Source organism: Myxocyprinus asiaticus, chromosome 39 (assembly GCF_019703515.2).
Source record: "Myxocyprinus asiaticus isolate MX2 ecotype Aquarium Trade chromosome 39, UBuf_Myxa_2, whole genome shotgun sequence".
Lineage (NCBI taxonomy): Eukaryota > Metazoa > Chordata > Actinopteri > Cypriniformes > Catostomidae > Myxocyprinus > Myxocyprinus asiaticus.
Window position 1 is genome coordinate 19339707 of NC_059382.1, and position 23648 is coordinate 19363354.

General features: G+C 40.8%; 1 protein-coding gene across 1 annotated transcript in view; it reads right to left on the reverse strand.

The window, feature by feature from the left end:
- grik4 (glutamate receptor, ionotropic, kainate 4) overlaps positions 1-23648 on the reverse strand; it is a 294389-nt gene that overhangs the window by 148425 nt on the left and 122316 nt on the right. Inside the window, exon 5 of the mRNA XM_051678844.1 lies at positions 12001-12179. Within this exon, the coding sequence (XP_051534804.1) occupies positions 12001-12179 (179 nt within the window). The remainder of the gene's footprint in view (positions 1-12000; positions 12180-23648) is intronic.

The window sequence follows — 23648 nt, forward strand, 5'->3', positions numbered from 1 at the left end:
CTTGGCTTGGTATTAAGAGATCCCTGAATTTTCCACTTCTTAATAAGTGATTGAACAGTACTGACTGGCATTTTCAAGGCTTTGGATATCTTTTTATATAATTTTCCATATTTATAAATTCCCATTACCTTGTTACGCAGGTCTTTTGACAGTTATTTTCTGCTCCCCATGGCTCAGAATCTAGCCTGCTCAGTGCATCCACGTGAGAGCTAACAAACTCATTGACTATTTATACACAGACACTAATTGCAATTTAAAAAGCCACAGGTGTCGGAAATTAAACTTTAATTGCCATTTAAACCTGTGTGTGTCACCTTGTGTGTCTGTAACAAGGCCAAACATTCAAGGGTATGTAAACTTTTTATCAGGGCCATATGGGTGATTTCTGTTATCATTATGATTTAAAAAGGAGCCAAACAACTATGTGATAATAAATGGCTTCATATGATCACTATCCTTAAATAAAAGACAAAATTAATGCTAAAATTTCACAGTTTCTGCCAGGGTATGCAAACGTTTGAGCACAATTGTATATATATATATACATAACAGATTTGTTGTATTGTGTTGTGTATTTCTATATATACTTGTATTTTCTATTCCCCTTTTTTTTATTCTTGTTTTTTATTATCTTTGTCTTGTTGTTGTATTGTTTGTGCACTGGAGGCTTCTGTCACCAAGACAAATTCCTTATATAGCATACTTGGCAATAAAGCTCATTCTGATTCTGATAATAATAATAATAATAGTAAAAATGTTACATTTATATAGCATCTTTCCAGTTCAAGAACACTTAAGATTCTCAAATTTAGCACTGTATAAAGAAGAAGACTAAAAAGCATAGTGTCGCTGTCCTTTTCTGCACATCGCAGCCCGTTCGCATTCGGCATAACACGGCAGCCCGTTTCGGCTTATTGCCGCCTGTGGAAAAGTCCCGGTTCTCCCTATGGCCAGTCCGTCCCTGACTGGCAGCACAGATTCATAAATTCTTTGTAATTTTGTATATGTTTATTTAAAATGTCGCTTTATCCTTGTGCTTCTTGGATAATCAGTCATACGAATATTTTGAATATTATTCGGATGAATCTGTTATTCGTTTTGAAGTCATTATCCATGCCTTTCCGAATAAGGCATTCGGCTTTGGGCACACCCCTACATTTTACATTATGTTTGTGAGGTAATAGTTTGATCGGTTGTTTTGCCAATTTCAGCAGATTACTAGATCTGTGTCAAATATGTAAAGCTATTTTTAATATCAATTCCTGTTTTTTACTTCTATGTTGGTGTGCAGTCAACAAACTGTAGGAAAAAAGATAGATCTGCTGTGTTCTTAGAACACTTCTTAGAACGTATTTTACTAAAGTGAATAGATACTGTATGTAGACACACTTTTTTCTACATGAAAATAATACATATATATTAATATACTACTTATATCATACTTCTATATTAATATATACTGTAATATATTAATACTGCACTGTAAGTGTTGGGTCTGTGCGAGCCACCTACTGACAAATGTGTCCCCCCTCACTTTTAAAATGACTGCTATGCCCCTGATTTTCATATACATTTTAACCTAACATCTGTATGTTGGGAAAAAAGTTTTCAGACATGTTATTTGTCTGAGCTAAAAAGTGCTTATTTTTAATGCTTTCTCTAAAAACATCCACTCATCACATTTACAGTGGTTTTATATGTTTTAAAATTATGACAATTTGTGCACTGTGGGGCATTGTCATGACTAGCAGTCAATAGAAATGTCTTTTTTTTTTTTAACACAAACATTTGAAATTGAGCTGGAAAATCTAATCAATGAGTCGGTGTGTTATGGTGTGGTGAGTTGCGGGCCAGGTTTGGTGGGCCACTCTGGGCCAGAAAGTCTAGGGCCACTTTTTAGGCCCAGTCCGCCCCTGTTTCATAATGAAAGATTTTTGCTGCAATTGGCCATGTAATTGAATCCTGTAACTTAAGCTGCTGTGCGAGTTGTGCTGTGTGAACACTGGCAAACAGGTCCAGCACACTTGCCCTACACACACTCCTCATAAGCTGAATGAGTGCCAACTTTCCACTGCTCTGACACATATGAGATCCAAATGAGAGAGAGAGAGAGAGAGAGAGAGAGAGAGAGAGAGAGAGAGAGAGAGAGAGAGAAAGAATCCCATTTAGAAAAAAGTATTTCTCTACTAAGTTATTAACAATAATTTAGCTAAGTTTTGAAGCTATATGGGGGCCAATATATTTTAAAAAACGATGATTCAGATAAAAAGAGAAGGATTTATCTGGAACAAAAAAATAAGGGTAGAAGTTAGGGTGAATACACGTTTTACACTGAACTAATAAAACTGACCAACACTCTGATTTATGTAACTACTGAATCAAAAACATAGTGATAAACAGCAGTTTTAACTAAATACAACCGAGAGGGCGGGAGCTCAGAAGATTCGTCCGCTTCCGAAAGCAGAAGCCCACTCTCTAATGCTGCAACCGATAACTCATCCTCATCGTGAGCCCCAAACGAGATATTAAAGGTGGAATGCCTACCTCACTCGTGAACTCTACCGGGCAGAACTAGCGTGCTGTGGGCTGGGAGGTCCACAGGGATTGAGCCGGTGGAAACACTCCCATATCCACATCCAGAGTTTCAATGCAGGACGGACCGGGTTGAGAAGCAGCCGCGGTGGCTCTCTGTTTCACAAAAAAGGAAGAGAGACACAACCGCAACGTTCTCATGGGCATGTTCTCGCATAGATTTTATATATGCTGCTGTTGTTGTATTTGTTGTAATTTACAGTTATTTGTCATTTAGTGGTTATTCAGAGCTCACCTTATACTTAATATGTTGTTTTGGTTGTCACCATTATTGTGATTTGTATAACCCCAATTCCAAAGAAGTTGGGACGCTGTGTAAAATGTAAATAAAAAGAGAATGCAATGATTTGCAAATCTCATAAACCCATATGTTATTCACAACAGAACATAGAAAACATATCAAATGTTTAAACTGAGGAAATGTACCATTTTAAGAAAAAAATACAGGTAATTTTGAATTTGATGGCCGCAACACGTCTCAAAAAAGTTGGGACGGGGGCAACAAAAAGCTGGAAAAGTAAGTGTTACTAAAAAGAAACAGCTGGAGGAACATTTTGCAACTAAATAGGTTAATTGGGAACAGGTAAGTAACATGATTGGGTATAAAAAAAGTATCTTAGAGAGGCAGAGTCTCTCAGAAGTAAAGATGGGCAGAGGTTTACCAATCTGCAGAAAACTGCGTCTAAAAATTGTGGAACAATTTCAGAATAATGTTCCTCAATGTAAAATTGGGAAGACTTTGAATATCTCATCATCTACAGTACATAATATCATCAAAAGATTCCGAGAATCTGGAGAAATCTCTGTGCACAAGGGACAAGGACGAAAATCAATATTGGATGCCCGTGATCTTCGGGCCCTCAGGCGGCACTTCACTAAAAACAGGCATGATTCTGTAATGGAAATCACTGCATGGGCTCAGAAACACCTCCAGAACACAGTTGCCTGTGAACACAGTTCGCCGTGCCATCCACAAATGCAGGTTAAAGCTCTATCATGCAAAAAAGAAGCCATATGTGAACATGATCCAGAAACACCGCCATCTACTCTGGGCCAAAGCTCATTTAAAATGGACAGAGGCAAAGTGGAAAACTGTTCTGTGGTCAGACAAATCGAAATTTGAAATTCTTTTTTAGAAACCATGGACGCCGCATCCTCCAGACTAAAGAGGAGAGGGAACATCCGGCTTGTTATCAGTGCTCAGTTCAAAAGCCTGCATCTCTGATGGTAAAAGGGTGCATTAGTGCCTATGGAATGGGCAGCTTGCACATCTAGAAAGGCACCATCAATGCTGAAAGGTATATACAGGTTTTAGAGCAACATATGCTTCCATCCAGACGACGTCTTTTGCAGGGAAGGCCTTGCATATTTCAGCAAGACAATGCTAAACTGCATACTGCATCTATTACAACAGCATGGCTTCATAGTAGAAGAGTCCGGGTGCTGAACTGGCCTGCCTGCAGTCCAGACCTTTCACCAATTGAAAACATTTAGCGCATCATGAAACGAAAACGACAAAGAAGACCCAGGACTGTTAAGCAGCTAGAATCCTGTATCAGACACGAATGGGACAACATTCCTCTCCCAAAACTCCAGCAACTGGTCTCCTCATTTCCCAGACATATATGGACTGTTGTTAAAAGAAGGGATGCTACACAGTGGTACACATGGCCCTGTCCCAACTTTTTTGAGATGTGTTGCTGCCATCAAATTAAAAATGGTAATGGTACATTTCCTCAGTTTAAACATTAGCATAGACCGCCTTGATGGTTGATGTATGCTACCATCGCTGTGTTGTCCATCCGGACCAACACGTGCTTGCCCTGGATCAACGGCCAGAACCTCCACAGGGCGAGCAGTACTGCCAACAACTCTAGGCAGTTGATGTGCCAACGCAGCTGGGGGCCAGTCCAGGAGCCGGCGGCTGTGTGCCCGTTGCATGCGGTGCCCCAGCCCATCTTGGAAGCGTCTGTTGTAACCACGACGCGCCTGGAGACCTGCTCTAGGGGAACCCCTGCCCGTAGAAATGCAAGTTCAGTCCAAGGACTGAAGAGGCGGCGAGATGGCCACGCGATGTGTCCCGCGGCGCCATGCCCATCTTGGGACTCGAGTCTGAAGCCAGTGCTGAAGCGGTCTCATATGCATCAACCCGAGTGGTGTGGCCGCCGCTGAGGATGCCATATGCCCCAGGAGCCCCTGAAAAATTTCCAGTGGAAATGCTGTCCTCCGTCTGAACACCTTCAGACAGTTCAGCACTAACTGTGCGCACTCGTTAGTGAGGCGCGCCGTCATCGAGACTGAGTCCAACTCCAAACCAAGAAAAGAGATGCTCTGAACTGGGGAGAGCTTGCTCTTTTCTCAGTTGACCCGAAGCCCCAGTCGGCTGATGTGCCAGAGCACGAGGTCCCTGTGTGCACACAGCAACTCTCGAGAGTGAGCTAGGATTAGCCAGTCATCGAGATAGTTGAGGATGCGGACACCCACTTCCCTTAGCGGGGCAAGGGCTGCCTCTGCAACCTTCGTGAAGACACGAGGGGACAAGGACAGGCCAAAGTGGAGGACCTTGTACTGGTACATCTGGCCTTCGAAGGCAAACCACAGGAAGGGTCTGTGTCGAGGTAAGACCGAGACATGGAAGTACACGTCCTTCAGGTCTACCGCCGCAAACCAATCTTGATGCTGGACGCTCGCTTGAATGCGTTTTTGCGTCAGCATCTTGAACGGGAGTCTGTGCAAAGCCTGGTTCAGTACTCGCAGGTCCAGGATTGGTTGCAACCCACCGCCTTTCTTCGGTATGATGAAGTAAGGGCTGTAGAACCCTTTCTTCATCTTGGCTGGAGGGACAGGCTCTATCACGCCCTTGCGCAGAAGTGTCGTGATCTCCGCACGCAAGGTAGCGGCGTTCTTGCCCTTCACCGAGGTGAAGCGGATGCCGCTGAATCTGGGCGGGTGCCTGGTGAACTGAATCACGTAGCCAAGTCGGACGGTCCAGGTCAGCCATCGCGACGGATTGGAAAGCGCGAGCCACGCACCCAAACTCCGGGCAAGGGGGACCAAGGGAATGATCACGTCGGACATACCGGCGGGTGGGGCCTCGCGGCAGGGCGGAGCTCGAGGTGCCACGTCGAGGGGACTCAAGCCCCGTGGCCGTGCTGAGTCCAGGGACATCGAAGCACTTACCTGGCTCCTGCTGCCCAAACATAAGATTGGCCGAGGAGGGGGGAGGAGGAATCTCGTCCCTGTAGTCCACCGGAACCAATCCCGTATGGGCGTGTTTGTGCCACAGCTGGGTGCACAGGGGCGGGGGGTCCGCTGCTGGAGCGCCATACCTGAAAAAATGGGACGGTGGATGGTGATCGTGACGACGGCCGTGTGCACCGGACACGTGACCCAGGAAACGAGAAAACCGCTCTTTTGTCAAACTTTTGTGCACCGCAGCCTCTTGGGCATGCGGCAAAAAATGAAACAAAGGATTCTCCTCCTGGCCCTCCTCCGGGGGATGGAGTGGTCTTTTCACCAGCTCCAGAGAAGCACGTCTCCTTGCCCCTGGGTCGCCCATCTCAGGGGCACTTCGAAGCCTTCCTCAGGTTCTTAGTGGCCGGCCGTGAGATGGGTGGCATCTGCTTCCTGCATTGGGCTCCACGCTGGGGCCAGGCCACGGGGGTGGGCTGCGGCGGAGCCGGTGTTGTTGCTGCAGGAGGACACCCTTGGTGACGAGCAGACGGGGTGCGGGGTCTTGAGCCGTGCCGGGGCAGGATGTGTTGTATGGCCTCCGTCTGCTTCTTCACCACCGAGAGCTGCTGGGCAAAGTCCTCGACGGTGTCGCCAAACAGGCCAACCTGGGAGATGGGGGCATCAAGGAACCGTGCCTTGTCAGCCTCTCACATCTCAACAAAGTTGAGCCAAAGGTGGTGCTCCTGGACCACCAGGGTGGACATAGCCTGCCCGAGAGACCGCACCGTGACCTTCATCACCCGGAGAGTGCCGTGTCAGAACTACCTTCGTGCAGCTCTTTTAGCACCTTGGCTTGGTGTACTTGCAGGAGAGCCATGGAGTGCAGGGCGGAGGCGGCTTGTCCAGCGACACCATAGGCCCTAGTCATCAGGGACGACGTAAACCTACAGGCCCTGGACGGGAGCTTCAGGCGCCCGCGCCAGGTGGCGGCGCTCTTTGGACAGAAGTGCACCGCGAGCACCTTATCCACCTGGGGTATCACCGAATACCCCCTAGCCGCTCCACCATCAAGGGTAGTGATAGCGGGGGAGCTGAAAGACCAGGACCGGGCAGTAAAAGCATGTCCGTCATTTCCACGTCGGCCTGAGACTGGGAGACCATTCTCGAAGGAGGAAGCCCAGCGGAAGCCTCTGCGTCCGACTGGATGAGCCCGCTCTCCGATGCTGCGCTCCATAACTCATCGTCTTCCCGGGCTCCGAACAAGAGGTCGATCTCGCCCTGAGATGAGCTGACGGTCTCATCTGAGCGCCCGACCGGGGCAAGCGAGCGTGCTGGGGAATGGGAGGTCCGTGGGGGGATACCCAGTGGAGGTGGTCCCATTGCTGTCCCCAAATTGCCCCCAGTGCTAACCGACACGGCCTCAAACCCGTAGGTAGAAGGACCGGTGTGGGGAGCCGCTGGGGTGGCTTGCTTTCTTACGAAAGCAAGCCGCGACCACAATGTTGCCATGGTCATGTTCTCGCAGTGAGGAAATGACCCATCCACGAACGATGTCTCCACGTGGGCAGTGCCCAGACACGTAAGACAGCGATCGTGGCCATCAGAAGTGGAGAGATAACGACCGTAACCAGGAATAACACACAAACGGAAAGGCATCTTTAAAAAGACGTTCCGTGTGTGCCGCTCTTTTTGTGAATGAAAATATACTCTTTTAGAATATACTCTCTTTTTTCGCTCTGCCGAAGCACCCAGGGGCGTTCTCTGCACTCCACGGGTGCAGAGGGGGAGAAGCCGCTGAAATGTGCTGTAAATCCAGCAGTTTTGAGGTGTGTCTTTGGAGGGAATTGAATTCAGTGCACTGAATACAACCTCTCGGCTCCGAACAGAAAATCTGAATGAGTGGTTGCATACCAGCTCCTTTTATACCCGTATGTCCGGGTATAAATATATGCATGCAAATTCCACTCGCCAATTCCCATTGTTTTTTTTTTTAAAAAGCAGAGGTGTTTGGGGCTCCCAAGAGTGACCCCTAGTGTCACTACATCGACACAACGTGGCATGAGTGACAGATAGGGAAATAATGTTACATAAAACAGTGATTAAAAGTTTCCTCGCTCTGCACAGCTACATGTTGGAAAGAGTAGCTTGTTACTGGAAAAGCTAAACTATTACAATATTAGAACAGTTGATCTACTGTCACACTAGTGAAGTTAAGTATGTCACTACTTTTACCTAGTTACTTCACAGCACTGAATGTGCACATACAGGGTTCCTACAGCTTAAGGCAAGTTAGATTTTAATGCCACTCGGAATGAAATTTAAGTCCAATTTTACAATAACCAAAATTGAAGAAAAAAACAACATCAATTACTTAAGGTTAGGGAAAATGTTGACCAAGATGTTTATTGTAACATAAAACATGACCTTTTTGGTCCAGTGAAAAAGCTAGATGATCTAATTCAAATGTAGAAAAAAATAATAACACTTTCTATAGTGGAACACATGGAAAACAATAACATAAAACAACATAATCATGAATCATCAGTAAAAAGGCACAATTGGCTGAGAACTATAATTCTCGTATTCGTTATGTGCTTTCATGGCGGTGTGCATTTAATGCATATTCAAAATACACAACTGAAAAGCCAGTAATAAAGCGTCACTTAAATCTGAACTGGGAACTGGGAAATACCTGACGTCTGTTGGTGGGTTGACAGTTTTGTGTTTCTCACTCTGCATGTGGGATTCCACTGCCTTGATTCCCATCGTGCCAAGTTTGAAACACTTCCTGCACAAAATACACAGTGCCTCATATACATTGCCTGGCACCGTTTTCAGCCATGCCGCAAAATCTTGGTTGAATAGCCCATTTTCAATGAATTTGCACTTCCCCATGTCATCGTTAGCTAGCAGACAGTGCATCTGCTCTGAGCATCCTGGCCACAAACAAAATATGAGTGTTGTTGGTTCTGCTATCCTGATCTGTGTGACATTAATACGAGAGGCATTCTGTAAATTATTTAAAAAAATAGATGTTACTAATTATTTTGAGATTTTAAATTGCATTGTCAGAAAAAACTATTCATAAAATCCTACTTCCCATGTATTAGCATTTTTAAGATTTTTGAAAGATTGATTTAAGACATTTTAATACCAATTTAGACCTTATTTTTAGATTTATGAATTCAATGCCTTTTAAGACTTTTTAAGGATCCGCGGGAACCCTGACATAAGAAACAGGGAGAGAGACTTTGATGGAGAGTAACTGAAAAAAGAAAGAGAGAGTGAGAGAGAGAGAGAGAGAGAGAGAGAGAGAGAGAGAGAGAGAGAGAGAAATGAGTGATTGGGTTGCAGGGAGTATGGTAAACATTAAGGGTGACAAACTGACAAGGACCCTGCTGTGAACTTCACAATCCACCAATAAAGCAGTGCTGTACTTGTCCCAGTGTCTCCATAGCAACAGGAAATGCCAAGGAATGGCCTGTGATGGCTATCAGACACTTTGATTAAGGAGAAATAGAGTGAATATGGAGGAATAACTGAGGTTGAAAACCACAACCATGAGCAGATTGGCTACAGAGGAGAATCAATGAGAAGAGATTAGATGAGAAAAGAAGAGATGAAACGAGAACAAAAAAGACAAGAAGAGATGAAGAGATAAGAACAGAAGAGATATGAAAAGAAAAGAGACAAGAACAGAATAGACAATAATAAGAGACAAGAACAGAAGAAAAGAGATGAGACGAGGACAGATGAGATGAGAAGAGACGAGAAGAGAAGAAAAGTGACTAGAAGGGCCGAGATGAGTAGAGAAAAGAAGAGACAAGAACAGAAGAGATGTGAAGAGAAGAAACGAGACATTAAGAGATGAGATCAGAAGAGATGAGAAGAGACTGAATGAGAACAGAAAAGACAAGATGAGACAGGACAAAAAGTAAAGATTTAAGAACAGAAAAGACGTGATTAAATGAGAAGAGATGAGATGAGAACAGAAGAAACGAGATGAGATGAACAGAAGAAAAGAGACAAGATGGAAAAAAGATGAGAACAGAGGCAAGAAGAGACAAGACGAGGAATGAAGAGAAGAGAAAAAAGAGAGGAGATGAGAATAAGACATGAGACGAGAAGAGATGAGATGAGAAGAGAAGAGAAGAGACAAGAACAGAGGAGATGAGAAGAGAAGAGACAAGAAAAGAAAAGACAAGAAGTGATGAGAAGAGATGAGACAAGAAGAGAAGAGAAAATATGAGAACAGAAGTGATGAGATGAGAAGAGAAAAAAGAGAAGTGATGAGAAAACATGAGATGAGAAGAGAAGAGATGCGATGAGAAGAGAACAGAAGAGATGAGAGGAGAAACAAGCACTGAAGAGATGAGATGAGATGAGAGGAATAAGAGAGGAGATGAGAAGAAAAGACATGAGATGAGAAGAGACTAGAATAGAAGAGACAAGAAAAGAACAGAGATGAGAAGAAACAAGAAAAGAAAAAAGATAAAAAGTGATGAGATGAGTCGAGACAAAAAGAGAAGAGAACAGAAGAGATGAGAAGAAACGAGACGAGAAGAGAAGCGATGAGACAAGAAGAAAACGGAACAGAAGAGATGGAACAAAAACAGAAGAGACTAGAAGAGAAGCAGGGCAGACAAGTTCTACTCCCACATACACACACTGCAGCTACAGTAAATACAGTCATCTCTCCTATTCTGAGTGCTTAATCCCATTCTGTACACACAGAGTTTGGTGATTTATGGGAGTGATAACCACATTCTACAACTGAATTCTCCCTAAAAAGATTGTGACTAATTCATTCACATTAAATTCACAGTTGCACATTTTTATACAAGTCTCTCCACTGTAACATACATACCTGTACAGCAAGAGTGTGCTGTTTAAAAATGTGGTGTACTACTCATAATTGCTAGGTAGTGTTACGTCTCTGAAAGCTAATATTATTTTGGTCTAAAAATTATAACAACTGCATTCCACAACCAAATTCTCTACCTACAAATTTCAGGTATAGTAACAACCAAATTTACATTAAATCCATGTTGTGTGTACAGAACCGACCTGAACAACCAGTTTTTAATGATGTGATTAAAAGCATGTTAGAGCACCTGCTGGCACTTCAACACCATTCAGAACTCTCTCTCAGTCCCTTTTCCCTTCTGTCATTCACTATTCCTCTCTATTCACCAAATCCTGCAATCAGCATCTCCTGCAGAGCCATTAATGAAAATTGCCTTTCCTGAAAATAATGTCTCATGTAATAATTATAGCACACATACAGTATATGCCATAGATGTTTGTGTGTGAAAATATGCATGTTTGTGTTACAATTATTCAGAATTCTTCACTCAAATTGCAGCGTTGGTGCGTAAGCTCAGAAAATCATACTAAGGTCCAAAAGAGAGGGGAAGCTCGCACACAATTTTGTAGAAAAAGTCTTAACATTTTTTTAGTTTATTGAGAGGCCAAAAAGTGCTCAGTGCAAAGACAAAATGTTGATGATTTACATCATCATCAGTGTCCCGTTAGCAATAGCACGCCTGATTCCATTTATAAAGAGGGAGTATTTACCGTATTTGTCCTAATAGAATAGACTTAAAAATATACAAATGTTTGCTAAATGTTGTAGAGATACAGTATATTGCCTCTTTATATGGTATACCGGCATTCACATATATTACTAAAGTAACAAAGACAAGTTATCAAGAATCTATATGTATATATCAGGAGATAATAATTACCCATTATATTATTATTTCACAACCATATGCCAATAAAATTCATTATTCAAAGAAGAATTGTTGTATGCACACAAATCAGTGAAGAATTATATTTTGTGTGATATATACATTATATTTCGAGAAATGTACAAATGTTATGAATTATGTTGAATTTTGCATGATCAATATTTCATATTTAGTAACTTTTCGTTTTCACAAAACAAAATATGACATTCTCTTTAAGTAACGTTAACCACACATTATTTTACTCACAAATCGAACACATGCATTAATGAAACCCATTGGAAATTCCAGAGGGAAACCTTCGTTGAAAATGCAACATTTTTTATGGGTTTTGGGACTAAGAACTGAGGAACTCTAAAGGCTTTATATACATTCTGAAGCTTGCACTTAATCAAGGCTCACTTGCACCCACATAATGAAAAGGCAAGCTCCGTCCTTGAAGCCAGTGATTGATCGTGAGTGATACTGTAAAGCCGAGACATACCTTCTCCAAAATAATGTGAGACATGGTGGCATTCGCATCCACTATGATGGTTGCAGTCTTGTCATCGCGGATCTCCTTGAGGAGGGGGGTGGGATCCTGGCTGTCATCCAGCATGCGAACTGAGAGGGTTTCCTTGGAGATGAGAAACTGTCGCAGTAACACCTCCAGGTTTAATAGGCCTGTTGAAAATGGGCACACACAAAACACTTCAGCATCCTGGCTTATGCCACATTTTCTCACAAAAAGAAATATTACCTCCCTCTTTTTCCACGGCAATTGTAATACCATGAGATCATCCAAAGTAAAGGGAGAGTTTATCCAAAAAAATTATTTACTTACCCTCATGATGTTCCAAACTTTATGACTTTCTTTCTTTTGTAGAACACAATAGGAGATGTTAGGCAAAATGTAAATCTAAGTCACCATTCAATTTCATTGCATCTTTTTTCCATACAATAAAAGTGAATGGTGACTGAGGCTGTCATTCTGCCTAACAGCTCCTTTTGTGTTCCACAGAAGAAAGACATTTGTGTTTAGGAGCAACATTAGGGTGATTATTTGAAGACAAATTTTTCAGTTTTGGGCAAACTTTCGGCCTACCTTTAAGGAACTAGAGTATATTTTCTGTGCATGCTAATATAAAGTTGAAGCAGATCTAGACATTTGATCCTGGGGAGGAGGAGAGTGTTTCAGAGAGAAAACTCTGGCAATGCACTTCAGTAAAACTGGCTTAACTGCAAACAACTGAAACAATTTAAATGCTAGCTGATTGGCAAACAGATTACATGTTCAAAGGACCCATCAGCCTGCTCCATGTAGTGTTTCATGACTGAACTTAGAATCAATTAAATCATCTGATAATATTATTAATGGGATTCAACAATTATAATAAAACTTTTATTTGGCGGTATGTCAACAACTAATTTAATTAGCTAATTCATAAGCACCCGAGTGCCTAATCTTGCTTTCTTTGGCAATTATGAGGCTCAGGGGAATAACGGATTTGCGATACTCACAACACTGTATCAAAACAAAATGTGGCATCAGTTTACTGTGATGTGACTCTTTAAATTTGGAAGGCTTTAGCTTTAGCTTAACTGTAAGCTTTTAGTTTCTGTCCTGCGCTTGCTGCACATCACATGCAATTTCACTACCTTAAACACCACACTATAGCATTACAAGCTAACACATGGACTGACTGAGTTGATCAAGCTGGACAGGACTTGAGAACTACAAATACTGTTCAGCTCCAAACATTTGATAGTCAGTCTGTTTGGCTCCCTGGACTTTCAAATAATTGTAAATTTTAAATTCTGTCATAATTTACTTACCACCTCATGTTGTTCCAAACCCATATTGTGTATATCAGAATATCAGTGAATGACTTAAATTTTGTCTGTTTCTCACACAAACCTATCGTACAGCTTTAGAAGACTTGAAATACAACATACAAGTCATATTGACTACTTTATGAGACATGTATGACACGTCTATGTTTTTTTAAGCCTTTTTTTGGAGCTTGAAAGCCCATGTCACTAAGAAATGTTGTTGTATGACAAGAGTTGCATAAAAGTAAATAATGACAGAATTTCCATTATTAGGTGAACTATTCCTTTAATGAACATTCTCTATTAACTTTTACTGCATTTTGTCCTCACAATGAAAGTATGTGGGTACTTTCTGCCTAACATCTCTAACTGTGTTCCACAGAAGAAAGTCATACGGGTTAAGAACAATAACAGGGTGAGTAAACAATGACAGAATTTTCATTTCTGGGTGAACTGTTCCTTTAAGCAGGATTGACTAACTGTTGGTAAAGTGTAAGAATAGATGGGAGGTAATGGAGAAGATGAAGGGGTTGGGTTAAGTGAGCACAGTGGGTAAGATCTTAAGGAGAGGGTGCTTGCATTGGCAAGAGAAAAGCACAAAGCTGCTTCCTACACACAGGCTCTGATAAAGGCTTAGCCTCCATTCACTCTCAGCATCTAGTCTTTTCCTCAGATAACTGCCTATCACTTTCCACTGGCCTTTTACAAAGTGCCAAGCTCATTTATCTTTAAACCACACACACACACACACACACACACACACAACATAGACACGTGCTATAGCAGAAAATACGCACATGCTTCAAAACACAGTGGAATACTGCACTGTGCAAACACAAAAGTGTACGGTGTGCCATAAAAGAACAGAAGTATGCACACATGCTCTCTGTGGAGATGGATTTAACTAAGCTACAAAATGTGTAAATAATTTCATGAAAATCCGTGACAGTTTTATGGTACTTTTTCCTTTGCTTTGATATTGGTGTCAAAACAGCTTCATTACAATATTTACAGGTTTGAAGAATTTTTGAAGAGTCCAGTTGGAAAGGAAAATCACAAATGAGATCTCCTGAGAAAATGAATCCCATTAAACTCCTTTACAGTTTCAGAAGAGATCTTAACAGTGTCTCAAACTGTGCTCAGATTTGACAAGATACATTTCAACGTGAACTTAAGTATATAGAATATATGTCTGCATGTGAACAATCGTCTCATTTCTGTCTATTTTTATTTTTCTTGAGGAAAGCTAATCCGCTAAAACATTTAAAAGCTTCATTTTCATTTTCTTTTGTCATCATTTTACAAAATATGTGGTAATAGAGTGTTTTTGAATGTCGTTCCAGTGTGGATAAGAGGCAAATGTAGCAAAATCAATATATTTTCAAACGAAAATGTATCAGTGTGGACGTGGCCAGAGTTAACTTACAGTTTTTTTCAACTGCTTACACACAAAATCCTTACTTGTCACACAGTTTCTGAAACCTGACACTCAAACACCAGAACCACACACCAAATCTGCAAAACCATACACTAATTCTCGGCCTTCGACTTTCATAAAACACTTTTTGCAAAACACAACACACAATTCTCTATGTAACACACAAAAATCTAACAGGAAGTATCTTGATTTCCTTTTTCAAACTCAACCAATCAAAATGCCACACTAATTCATCAGTGCCTCACACTAACTCCTCACATGTGCAAACACTCATTGCTTTACTTAACATCAACCAATCATGGCTTTAGAATAGGCCTATAAATAGACCAAAGGTCAAGTTATAGGTTTTGAACAATGGATGCAAACAATGCAGACAGAGTAAGGGGAGTTGGAGGGAGAGCCAGAGGACGAGGCAGAGTTTGAATTAGAGGAGGAGGAAGAGGAGGAGGAGGAGTTCAAAGAGGAGCAAGAGGAGGAGTTGGAAGGGGAGCAAGGGGACGAGTCGGACGGGGAAGAGGAGGAGGACGAGGAGGACGAGGAGGACGAGGAGGACGAGGACAACAAAGACCAGGAACAAGAAGTGTGGTCTCTGATGAGATTAGGGCTACTGTCATTGATCATGTGATCAACCACAGTTTAACAATGAGAGAGGCTGGACAGAGTCAGATATGCTTGTTCAAGGTCTGCAGAATAAAGACCAGGCAAGATTTGTCATCATCTGGGATAATGTCAGCTTTCATCACGCCCATCAGGTCCAAAACTGGTTTGTTACTCATCCCCATTTTTCTGTTGTCTACCTGCCTCCATATTCACCATTTCTAAACCCCATTGAGGAATTTCTCTCCACATGGCGCTGGAAAGTGGCGCTATGATCGTCGTCCTACGTCAACATGACACTTCTCCAGGCAATGGAGGAGGCATGTGGAGACCTTGACGCTGCCTCCATCCAAGGTTGGATACGCCATACAAGGAGGTTCTTTCCACGGTGTCTGGCAAGAAAGAACATAGCATGTGACGTGGATGAAGTATTGTGGCCGGACCCAGCCTGGAGGAGAGATGGAGCCTAGATACACCCAACCATCTCGCCCACCAACAAACACACACACACACACACACACACACACCATTCCTTTGGAATAATCACCTTTTTAAAAATTATGTTTGGTTTCTGTCCAACTACACATGGTTGATGTATTTTCTTTCGTACTGTGTAATACTGTATAATACTGTATTCACAACCACAAATGCTTACAGTAAAAAAATAAATAGTTTGGTTTCAATCTTGCTTTATGTGTTTACTGTGAGTTTTTCAACATCTCTCTGCCAATTACTTTCAATCTTGTACAGAAATGTACATAGGAGCTCATGAAAGAAGAGCTTTAGGTTTTGAATAACTGTGTGTATATGATATATCCAAAAATATAATATTATGGCAAAGGTGTTTGCAACGTAAGACAAATGTTTGCTTTTGAGATGTGTTTGATATTTTGAATGCAGTGCTTCATTTTGCAAGAGATGTGAGGCATTTTGTGTGTGCAATTCTTGGATTTGTGTGTAAAGTTTTGAAAATGTGTGTAAGCATTTGAAAAAAAAAAAAAACTGAAACGAAACATACAGTATTCATAAAGTGTTCAGACCCCTTCATTTTTTTCTTCACATTTCGTTTTAGCCTTAAGCTAAAAAGCTTTCAAATATATTTTCTTTACATCAATCTACACTCCATACCCCATAATGACAAAGTAAAAACCAGATTTTTTATAACTTTGCAAATTTATTAAAAAGAAAAAACTGAAATATCACATTGACATAAGTATTCAGACCCTTAACTCAGTACTTAGTTGAAGCACCTTTGGCAGAGATTACAGACTCAAATCTTTTTGAATATGATGTGACAAGCTTTGCACACCTGGATTTGGGGATTTTCTACCATTCTTCTCTGCAGATCCTTTCAAGCTCTGTCAGGTTGGTTGGGGACCATCGGTGGACAGCCATTTTCAGGTCTCTCCAGAGATGTTCAATTGGGTTCAAGTCTGTGCTCTGGCTGGGCCACTCAAGGACATTCACAAAGTTGTCCCTAAGCCACTCTTGCTTTGTCTTGGCTGTGTGCTTCAGGTCATTGTCCTGTTGGAAGGTAACCCTTCGGCCCAGTCTGAGGTCCTGAGCGCTCTGGACCAGGTTTTCATTAAGAATATCTCTGTATTTTTCTGCATTCAGCTTTCCTTCAACCCTGACCAGTCCCCCGGTCCCTGCAGCTGAAAAACACCCCCACAGCATGATGCTACCACCACCATGTTTCACCGCTGGGATGGTATTGCGCACGTGATGAGTGGTGCCTGGTTTCTTCCAGACATTATGCTTGGAATTGAGGCCAAACAGTTCAATTTTCGTTTCATCAGACCAAAGAATTTCTTTTTTGTGCAAATTCCAAGCAAGCTTTCATGTGTGCTTTTCACTGAGGAGAGGCTTCCGTCTGGCCACTCTGCCATAAAGCCCAGATTGGTGAAGTATTGCAGTGATGGTTGTCCTTTTGCAAGTTTCTCCCATCTCAAAAAATGATCTCTGGAGCTCAACCAGAGTGACCATCGGGTTCTTGGTCACCTCTCTTACCAAGGCCCTTCTCCCCTGATTGCTCAGTTTGGCCAGGCGGCCAGCTCTAGGAGAGTCCTGGTTGTTCCAAACTCCTTCCATTTAAGAATTATGGAGGCCACTGTGCTATTGGGAACCTTCAATGCAGCCGAATTTATTTGTAGCCTTATCCAGATTTGTGCCTCGACACAATCCTGTCTCTGAGTTCTGCAGGCAGTTCCTTTGACCTCATGGCTTTTTTTTTTTTTTTTTTTTTTTGCTCTGATATGTATTTTCAGTTGTGTGACATTATATAGACAAGTGTGTGCCTTTTCAAATCATGTCCAATCAATTGAATTTGCCACAGGTGGACTACAATAAAATGTAGAAACGTCTAAAAGATGATCCAGAGAAATGGGATGCACCTGAGCTAAATTTCAAGTGTCATAGCAAAGGGTCTGAATACTTATGTCAATGTGATATTTCAGTTTTTTAATTTTAATAATTTTGCAAAGTTATCAAAAATCTGTTTTTTTCTTTGTCATTATGGGGTATGGAGTGCAGATTGATGTGATTAAAAAAAAAAAAAATAAAAAAAAAAAAAGCATTTTAGCATAATGCTGCAACAGCAAAATGTGAAAAAAAAATAAGGGGTCTGAATTCTTCATGAATATAAATAATGATTTATGTAAGTAAATACATAAATACTGAACGCCATTTTGTCTCCTGAGCTATGAAAGAGCTGAGTAATAAAATAAAGCTAACTGACTTCTTTTTTTACTGCCTAGTCATATGGTTGTTTTTCAGGATAAGCAAGTTTAGTAGTTCAATAAATCTTTAATATCAGTTCCTGCTAAAAAGAATTTCAGTCAGATCTCATCCTGCCCGGAGGCCAGAGGGCCATTCCTCCGCTTCTTTCTTCTCATTAGACAGAAAAATAAAAAATAAAAAATACAAAGCTGAAGGGGTGTGAGCAAGAGGAAAAAAAAATCTTTTGTCTTCCTCCTTTTACAACGACGGTTCCCATTACAGTCCTTATCACATTAAATTAATGTCTTCCCTTACAAAGGATAGAACTTCAGAAATAAACAACGAGACAAAGGAGAGTTTCCAATGTCCTGCTTCTGCTTTACATCAAGTGTCCTTTTCTATCTGCAATTTTTTCTCTCTGACTTTTGTGACTCCTCATTTCATGGAGTTTAAGCAGACTTGTTTGATTTTACAGTTCCATCTTTGTTGTATCTACACATTCAACATACTTCTTAAAGTGGCAGGAGTATTATACCATCTCAAGTTTCGGTTCTCATCTCTCTGTGGAAAGTAGATTGAAGTCTCTTGCTTAATCATCTTTAATTACAGATCACTTCAAAGCCTTGAGAAGAATGTTGGGCAAACAAGTAGTACAATATTTCTGTTCCAAACGGAGGGCACAGCAAACCTGACAGGTGGGAAACCTCTTTGAAGTACGGATTTGCCTTGCTGTGTTCAATCTGGACGCCAAAGCTCAGTTCCTTTCAATTGCACCCGTGAGATATTTAGGTTCAAGAGAACAAACTTGAAAGCGATTCTAGTGCTCACCTGGCTGACCCCACTAAGAATAATTTGGGTAATTCCTGAAGAACACAGAGACTAGGTGATTTTCTGGGTCTCCCAACTGCATGGTACAGGTCAGCTAATTATGTTCACTAATGAGACATTACTGTACCTCACTACGCTACACACCAGCAGCTATCACCCTGCAGCAATGCACTGGAGCTAAGCAGGGTTGAGCCTGGTCAGTACCCAGATGGGAGACCTCCAGATGGAAACTAAGGTTGTTGCAGGAAGAGGTGTCAGTGATCATTAGGAATGTCATAAAATATCGATACATTGATTGATATATTAACATTAGCCGACATTCAAATCAGAAGCCTAATTTGTGTGCTTTCCAGTTCACTTTCATTTGGCCTTCCCGTTTAGAGTAATGTAGTCTGGCGTAATAGTTTTGGAAGACCACAAGGGGGTGATATAACATTTACTGAAACAGGGCGCACACCGGACAAGAAAATGAATTCAAACTGTCAAACCACAAAAAGACATACTTGTAACTGAAAATACATTGTGTAGGCTACATGAAAGACACATATACACAATATATGTGATGACTAGAGTGAATAATCTATGTCCTTTGATAATGATTTTGGTCGAATTTAATGGAAAACTATATGAGTTGCGCTCCATTACACTGTAGAATTTTGAGCAGCCTCCGGAGTTGTAGCTGGGCACCGGCGATAGATGATGAGTGGTGGTGGCGGTGTGCATATCTTCATAGAAAATAAATGTTTCGAATTTGAGAACACGTCATGTCGTCCGCCAGATGCATCTGGTGTGCAACCCCCTTTAAGTTGTGTTGAGAAATATGTATGAAGAGACAAAGACTACTGTGCAACGAGCAGCCCTTTTTATATCTGAAGAAATGCAGATATATATTGCTAATGATCAGGACATTTTTCTGATTATCGATGCATGAAAAAGACATCGATCCCAAGCCTTGTGATCATCTAGGTGAATGACGTACACTTGTAGTGGATTGAGGCGATTCCCCACTATCTGTAAAGCAGAGTCAGAATTTAGTGGGGGCCTAGGGCAAATATGCCACCTAAAGTTACAAAAATGCCCCCGAAATTCATCTGGATTAAGAATTTATGTAATTCAAGGTAATAATTTGAAAATTCGAAATAAAAGGATAACACACTAAAGCGCAGTGCTATGCTTTAAGCCATAAGCACAAAGTCACTAGGCATGGCCATGAAGTTTTGGTATTTGCGGGCAAGCATGCGCTAAGTCTGGGTGCAAATGGATTTGATGAAATTTTGTGCGCAATTTCAAGTGCAATTTAATTCTTCACCGGTCTGCTCCCTATTATATAGTCCATTCCCTTTCAAGCACCAGTGATATAAACAAAAACAGCACATTCATAAAAAGTTGGTAGTGTACTGTAAGTGGATTGTATACAATGAATTAGGAGAACAGAATATGGACACGCTCCTCTTATACACATAGAAAATATGGTTCTTGTCAGGATTTGTATGTACATTCCATTAAATTATTGAGAATGTAAGTATTATTAATCATTTTCATCTACTGACACACAAATCTTGGCTAGTATTAACAGTGATTGCATCGGCACGCACTTCACTTCTGTTGGTCGATTTTGAAAAATTTAATTCATGTATTGTATAATATAATCAAAACAACAATACCAAAAATCATACCAAATCCAAACATTTTATCCTTTCCAACTTCTTTCACTGGCACCTTTTGCAGTGTCTTAAAAATTCCTCTAAGAAAACAGGTGTAAAATACCAAAACAAATGAGATAATAAATACAATTGTAAATATACACATAACTGAAAAATAAACCATGACCTATAGATAGATTAACACAAATGTAATCAATTTTGCTTCATAAAACAGCAATTGTCACGGACATAATTTGATGATCCACAATATTTTCTGAGTTTGGAAATGAAACTGATTACCACCTGCTGGTGGAATCTCCAAATTGCAAATATGGGAACTGAATTTAGACTTTGCACAGAAAACAGATCTGCTTTTGAAATGTCTTAGTGCAATGACCTATCTTCTCAGGAAAATAGCAAATTGTGCTCTGGCCAATTTATTAACATACAGTAAACCCACAGTTTGTGCGCATACACCCACAGATAGCGCAAACACTATCACACACACCCACTTGTGATTGGTGCTGGCACGAAAATTGTGCTTAGAATTAGTGCGCTCACTAAGCACTTTTTTTTGTCTATGTGAAAATTGTGTTTAGAAAGTACCAGGTCGATACAATGAATACTTTTGATTAAGATTAATACTTTTTCTCAGGAATACAAAATATTCTTAACCTTTTTCTTAAATCAAAAAATAAGAAAATAGTAGTTAATAATTTATTCGTAAGAATGCTTAGTTAATGGACCCAAATTAGTGCCATTAGGTTTTTTTGAAGCACTACGTAGCAACTTGACTTGATATCCATGAGCAGAATTGTACATTATGCTTTGTTTTCTCAATCATGTCTGAAATGAGTGAAGTGAGTGAAATCAGTACTTATTACTTTTGGATGGACAGAAATCGTATCACAAAGTCTATACACATTTTAAGTTTCAATGCCAGTTTGTTATTGGGATATCATCTATTTCAGATAACTAAACATGCATAAAAATAAAGTACACTGTGTTTGGTTGCTTTACTGTCAATCACGCAGTCTCTCGCTTTTTACGTTGATAAAGTTCTTGGCCATAATATACTGCAATATGGACCAGACCATAAGTCATTTAGTCAAATGTCTGGCTACACAAGACTATGTACTATACATCCAGATGTGAAGTCTAGCACCTCATCCAGAGGAGGTTTATAGGTAAACCTATATGCAACAGCCACCTGGCTATCAGTATGGAAGTTTGGATCGAATGAATGACTGCCCTTCGTGTACCGTGTAATCACAAAAGGTCAATGTGTAAAGTCTTTATGAGTGGGCCATTTTCTAGCAAGCTGTCAGCATGCTTAGTGATTAGTGAGACCTGAAGAAGAAACAGAGTAACAGAAAATGACAAGCAAACACAGAGGCGCAGGTGAGCAGGCCTATTGCGCCGGCTGCACAGGGAGTCATCATCCACTTTCTACAGAGATGTATTGAAGAGTTCAACATGTTGAAGGGCAGTCGCTACAGCTCACAACATTTCCTCTCAACCATTCTGCAGCACAGTAAAATTTCCCGGCTGTAGCAGATGTGACTACAATGGGCCCAAACACCCAGACCTGCCATTCAGCAGAGCAGTTAACCAGTGATGCGTACATATTTTTCCAGGTCGACAAACACATCAACCACTAAGAGCACAATAGTGTGAATGTGCTCCTCTATAGCAGTCATTTCCAAAATGTGGTTTGGGAACATTTTTGTAATGGTGGAAAATGTCACACATGTCAGTGTTTTATTGTCTAATAAAATATCAAATTACAAGCATTACCGATTGCAGCTGTTCAGGCATGAAATTATCGCCACTTTCATCTCGCCTTGGCAAACATTTTTGTCGAACAGTCAGTTACAATACCTTACAGTATTTTACATACTGATTTAATGGGAATGATTTAAGAGTAAAACTGTCCTCCATTACTGCCAATTTTTGCAATTTAAAGTAGCATTCTGGCCCACCCATCTCAATAACTTAATAAATTAAACTACATTTGAATGTTTTCAAATGCCCACACAAAACTCTCTGGCATGAAGCTTGGGTGTTCAGCATGGTTGCTTACTGGCTAAAGTTTAACGTACCCAAGTCTCTGTGATATTCTGGTCTATAGGTATGGCTTGAGTAACTCCTTCAATGTAAGTCTATGAATTTCCTGTTTTATCGCCTACCAAAAGCAATAGCCAGTGGCAATTGTAATTCACTTAGAACAGCACACCTCTCTTCAACTAGCCACACAATGTAAGGAATCTTTCATGTCTGTAATACAAGTTATGTTTAATACTTTCAGTTAGGGATTTGTTCAAATTGTCAAAAACAAACTATAGTGAGATTTGCTTTAGCAAGCACCGCTAATAATGAAGTGTCCACGGTGCATTAGTTTTTTATAGATAAAAAAAGTGATGATGCTTCTGTCTATTTTTATGTTTGGGCAAGATATTCTTAAAGGGGAACATCATGAGAAAGAGGTTCAAAAGCTGTGTCTCAAATGATGCTGTATTCACTATGCACTTACACTATGCACATAAGCAAGGTAAGCAGTGCTTACCTAACAGAAGGGTGAAAAGAAAAATGACACTATGAAATATTGAAATATAATTGTTAATATAAACAACAGTTTTCGTTCAAATTCGTCATCTTTCATCTCATTGAGAAGCACAGACAGTTATTTGTTCATTCGATTTGGCGCCACACTCAGGTATAAGCACTTTATGTTATGCTTTCTCTGATTCAATTGTTTACTGCCCTTTCATTCAACACAGTACACTCATTCAAACTACAAATGGCCAAGGTAAGCATGCTTACCAAAATGAGTAAGCCAATCAGAAGCCCCTTCCTTCAGTCATGCTATCTGATAGGCTAGATTTTAGTTTTGTGACAACACCTTCAAGTTCACATAACTAATGCGTTAAGCACTAAAATTAATATCTGAAGTGTAAGCACCGATGGCCTATGTGGGTTTGGCTAAGTTAATTTCAATTAAAAATCAAGAAAGATCAAAAACTTCAAGCAGGCGACTTTTACAAAAAAGTGACGGAGATGTTCATTCGCAAGGAGAGACACATGGATTTTGTTTTC